This window comes from Haemaphysalis longicornis, unplaced genomic scaffold (assembly GCF_048455015.1).
Source record: "Haemaphysalis longicornis isolate Haplotype H1 unplaced genomic scaffold, Haemaphysalis longicornis Haplotype H1 scaffold_1, whole genome shotgun sequence".
In the NCBI taxonomy this organism is placed as follows: domain Eukaryota; kingdom Metazoa; phylum Arthropoda; class Arachnida; order Ixodida; family Ixodidae; genus Haemaphysalis; species Haemaphysalis longicornis.
In genome coordinates, this window is record NW_027526203.1 from 126,889,090 (window position 1) to 126,894,013 (window position 4,924).

The 4,924-nt window shown below is 50.2% G+C and overlaps 1 protein-coding gene across 1 annotated transcript; it reads right to left on the bottom strand.

Moving 5' to 3' along the window:
* Positions 1-1,920: 1,920 nt before the first annotated feature.
* LOC144179679 (cytochrome P450 3A19-like) lies at positions 1,921-3,915 on the bottom strand. The gene has a single exon (XM_077708129.1). It carries the CDS (start codon positions 3,898-3,900, stop codon positions 2,857-2,859), a length of 1,044 nt encoding a protein of 347 aa, XP_077564255.1. The 5' UTR covers positions 3,901-3,915; the 3' UTR covers positions 1,921-2,856.
* Between the last annotated feature and the right edge of the window lie 1,009 nt (positions 3,916-4,924).

Below are 4,924 nucleotides of genomic sequence, written 5' to 3' on the forward strand. Positions count from 1 at the left end.
CACATTTGATGTTGTCACGAATGTAGTCCGGATTCTCGCCGGGGTCTACACCCGCGACGACATAGCGGCGGATGTCGGTGCCTGAAACCAGGTACGCTTGCACTTGTAGAATCGTGTCGGCAGTGAGAGCTATGTGCTGCAGTGAGCAAAGCTTTGCCACGGCGTCCAGAGTCGGCACCCACACGGATACCGTGTTTGTTGGCCGATGATAAGCATATCCGGTGAATCCACTGGTGCCGAGACAGCTATCTAGCAACGTCTGCAAGGTCTTGGTGGAAAGATTCAGAATATTGAAATGCTGTCGTGGCTTGATGGCAACTTTGTATCTGGATGAGTGCTGGGCTTGGGGCAAAGAGTTCCGTGGGGTAGAAGTCGTCGCACATGTTTTTGCGGAAGGTGGTGACGAACCTATCACAACTAAGGATGCAGGCTGCTGAGTGTTGCCCGGTGCACAAGCCCGCTTCGCAGCAGGCGGTAGGGTAGCTGCCTCTGGCACACCACTAGTCTTGTCTGCCGTTCGCTTCGGTGACGTGTCGGTGGATGGTAACGGGAGCGAAGACGTCACCTCCATCAGTGGTGGAAAGTCGTCACTTGCACCAGCAGTAGCGTCAGCGGCAGCAGATGCACCTGGCAGCTGCATGTTTTGTGTCAGTCGTTTCTGTTCCAGGGCGTCAGACATGGCAGGGCCTTGTCTTGCTCGCAGGCAGCTCAGTGGCAGCTGTGCTAGGCCTAGCGGCCGAGGGTAGGGCTCCGAGCTTGGATACAGCCCCGTGGGGTCATCCTTGAGCTTGCCGCCGTGTCGTATCGGTGCCAGGAGGATGGTAGAGTCGTTAGAACAAGCAGGGATGATGCAGCAAGAGGATTGAGCCCGATAAGACGAAAACAACGAGTAGCCGGAGAATACAGGCAAGCCGCTCCTTTGTCGTTGTCGCTCTCACCTTTTCAACAAAGCGGTAAGGACACCGTGCGTCAGGGTTTTCCATTGTCACCGTTGCTTTTTTTGTTTTTTACATTGAAGCCCTTTCTTTAAGTATCATAAGAAGTGAGAGCATCAACCGTTTGCGGTTTGTCCTCTGAAGTGCGCGTGTGCTTATGCTGACGACATTGTCACATTGCCATTTTCTGTGCCGACAGGAGCAGTATGAGCGTTGCGGTAAACATCCAGAAAAAGTTTTGTAAATATAGTTCCAGTGGAGCCAACTGGCAAAAATGTTTGGTGTTCTGGCTTGGGGACTGGGAATGTACGTCAAGTGTATTTGAATATATCCGATGGCAGACGACGCCAGCCAAGTACTTGGGAGTGCCCCTAGTATAATATGAAGATGCAGAACGCTATTGGCGTAGACTGCTGAACTGCGCGAAAACGCGGATAAATGGAAAGGCAGTGACCTATCCATGTTTGCCAGGGCATCAAATCTTGGTCAGTCCCCGTAAGCCAGTACGTTCCAGGCTCTGGCGCGCTCCTCTTTGCAGCGCAGATGAATCTATTTTGTATTTAAAATGAAGTACGAGATTGTACAGTAATTCAGCCACGCAGTGCAGGTGTGAATGAAGAAGGATTTATTCGGTTGAATTCGCGTATGGGAAGGCAACTAGAGGCCGTATGGGCGTGACGCCAAGAAGAGAAACGCTTGTACAGCCGACCTGCGAACACAACTTTCTCAAAATCTGCATGATCCGCAAGAGCAGCGCTGTTCTGGTGGTGTTAGGCTTTGTGGCGTGCTCACATGCTTACTCGTAGATGTTGTACGCGTCTTTGTAATCATCCCAGATTTATTGAGGGTTGTCGCCTGGTTCGAAGTTTGCAGGATGTTGTATGAAAGCAGTGGCCATAGTTGCAGGCCCCGGTTTACTTATTACACCATGTAATGTTCACTATTGTTGTGGGAGGCCAAGAGAGAAAAGATCAGCCCGGTCGAGAACAAGAGTGGAACTGTTTATTTTTGGATGAAAGTTGCGGTGGGCCTACGCAAATTGCGCTGGCTGGAGTTCTCTGGATAAACGCCGGGAGTTCCAGCAGATGGCGGAATACGGAGAGGAGCTCGAGGGGGTTGGTACACACACATAACAATAGTTCGTTCTTTCATCCTGCCGCCTCATCATATCTTCGGTGGAGTGTGCGGAGTCCTTCTCATCCTGGCCCCAGCTGTGCATTTTCTCGGCGTGGACACTGTGGTTAAAAGGAACGCGAGCTGCGTCCTGTAGCCCCAGCCCCGCCATGACCAGACGTCGTCCATGTTCCACGCCTCGTGTCTCCAGCCCGATAGACACCAGTGCACACCAGCCCAGACGAGCCGTACCGAGAACTGCCGAAGATCTCATGTTCCCCAGCCCTTTTGTCTGACCTGGTTACGAGAACCATGGACGCTTCATCGTGACTGATGACATCGCTGTTGCGGGGCCAGGCATCAAATAAGCTTTCATCGTCATCCGTGGAGGCAAGCGATTTTTCACTGATTATTGTCATCCGCATAGAAATCCTCATGTTGCCTCGACCTCGAACGGGGCGGTTGTTATCGACCGGGAGGTGATGTAACGGGACATAGGTAGAGATGGGCGATGCGCCATGGCTTCTTAGCGTATACCATCGATGACGACAAGGGAGTGGCTGGCGTGCGTGCACCCTGCGCGGACTCCGCGATGGCCGCCTTTTAAATAATGTAAATAGATCATTCTCACATACCGTCATTCGTGTAACCTTCATCCTGCCGCTGCGTAACAATGTATACATAGAACAGCGCCCTGACTGTTCCATTTCGTTTATGTATGGCTACAGATCACAACTATACCTGAACAAATCAGCAAGCAATGTTTTCTACAAACTTGAAGCCAATTTCCAAGTTACACGTACTCGCCTTAAACTTTCGAAGAACGCCGTTTTGTGACGCGCAGACGGATATCACGCTCTGGAAAAACATTCACAAGCGGTACCTTGACCTTCATTGGCACCTCGGTCTCGCTACAGACGCTGAATTCGAACTTTCTGATGAGCTTAGACAGGACAGCCTTGAGCTCCAGCTCCGCCAAGCGCTTTCCAATGCACTCGCGCGGACCGATACCAAAGACGACACGGGATGCATCGAGCTGATGGCCCTCAAGCCGCTCTCTGAACCTGTCCGGATCGAAAGAGTACGGGTCGGACCACAGGTCAGGGTCGTGAAGTACGTTCCACGTGGGTAGCACGACGTGTGCTTTAGTAGGAATCACATGACCTGTAGCCAGAGGAACGTCCCTGCTACATGTGCGACTTGTGACCATTACGAGGGGAGGGTAAAGCCTGAGGGCTTCTTTGATGACCGCGTCGAATCGGTTCAGAACCTTCAGGTCCTCATATGTGAGCGCTTCGTGGACGGGAAATGAAGCCATGAGCTCTCTGTAGAGTCGCCACTGCTCTTCGGGGTGTGTGGCCAACTCGTAGAGGGTGAACGCAAGGGTGGCAGACGTAGACTCGAAACCAGACACCAGAAATAGAAAGCAGTTCGATACGATGTGCGTATCTGTCACGAAGCCGGTGGTGTTTAGCTTGGTCTTGAACGGCATTTCCGCGCATGTTGTCACTTCGTTCTCAATGTCGTCAGTAGGGGTAGGTTTTCTGCGGGCCTTCAACAAGAGCTGAACAATGTCGGGCACTTTGGCGGACGATTTCTTGCGTGACTCGACAAGCTGCCGCAGATGTTCCTGGAGGCGTGCAAATAGTTTGCCGTAGCTGAGGAATGGGAAGATTCGTGACAGCACAGCGCCGAGGGAAGGAACAAGGACGCACACGTCACTGATGAAGTTGCCCGAATCGATTAGAATCTTCAGGAGGGTTTTGATGATGGGGTCTTCCGTGTTCCTCTGGCTATCACTCTGTTGAAAGAAAAATATGAAAAAAGAGTTGGACACTGCCAGATTACGCATTTAAAAACACAAAGCACAGCTTACTCTATTCGGGTATTAAATAAGCGTAACTCGCCTTTGACCTGTTGCTCAATAACGCGAAAAACACATTTTACTGTAATACAGTAAACTGTTTATATGAATGGAGTGATTCGGAGAAACGTTATGTCGTGGGTAGAGAGACATGATAATGCAGCTAGAGATACGTGAAGATTTGAGATAAAAAACTTCCACATTACAGGAAGAAGCTTCATATAAATTAAATGTAACCACTAGTAACCAAGGAGCTAAAGTACATTAATACACACCGTTCATAACTTCGGTGTATTCTTGTATTTCCTCATACTTTGAACTAAAACATTCTATAGGTGTTGGGAATCGAGCCTCTAATTTGGCCCGTGGTATTTAGATTTGTAGGGAGATTTTATTAACATCACTCGTTCAAAATTCAGGAACTGCAGTGTAGCATTCTGCTGAAATGCTGTCGGTTCGTAATACCCCTTACGAATTACCCCTTCCCTCTCCAGTTTCCCCTCCTTCCTCTAGTTCAATCGGCAAGCCTTACACACCCCCGACCCCCTCCCTTTGAAAGTAAAATTAACGCCATACCCTTCGAACCCACCGCGGTGCCTCAGTGGCTATGCGTTGGGCTGCTGAGCACAAAAACACGCGTTCGATCCCTGTCGCGGCGGCTGCTTTCCGGAAAGGCAATTTGTCGCGATTTAGCCGCACGTTAAAGATTTTCAGGTTGTCCAGTTTAATCCGGAGCCCTCCACTACAGCGTGCCTCATAGTACAAGGTGTGGCTTCGGTGCGTTAAACCACGCCATCAAAAGGCCGTGCGAAAACGGTCAGGCGGATACTGACAGACCAAACACTCGTCAGTGTTCCGGTCAAATTATCGCGGGCATTTCCTCTTCATTAACACTCCATCGTGTTTGAATTTGTTTCTCTTTTACGTATACCACCCTCCTAAAATAATCAGTATCACTGCGCAAATTGGGAGCGAAGGCTATTGTTACACGTAGCTATATCCCATGGTGAAA

Excerpts from the sequence above, each read along its gene's own strand:
- LOC144179679 (XM_077708129.1), bottom strand. The coding sequence starts at position 3,900 with ATGCGTAATCTGGCAGTGTCCAACTCTTTTTTCATATTTTTCTTTCAA.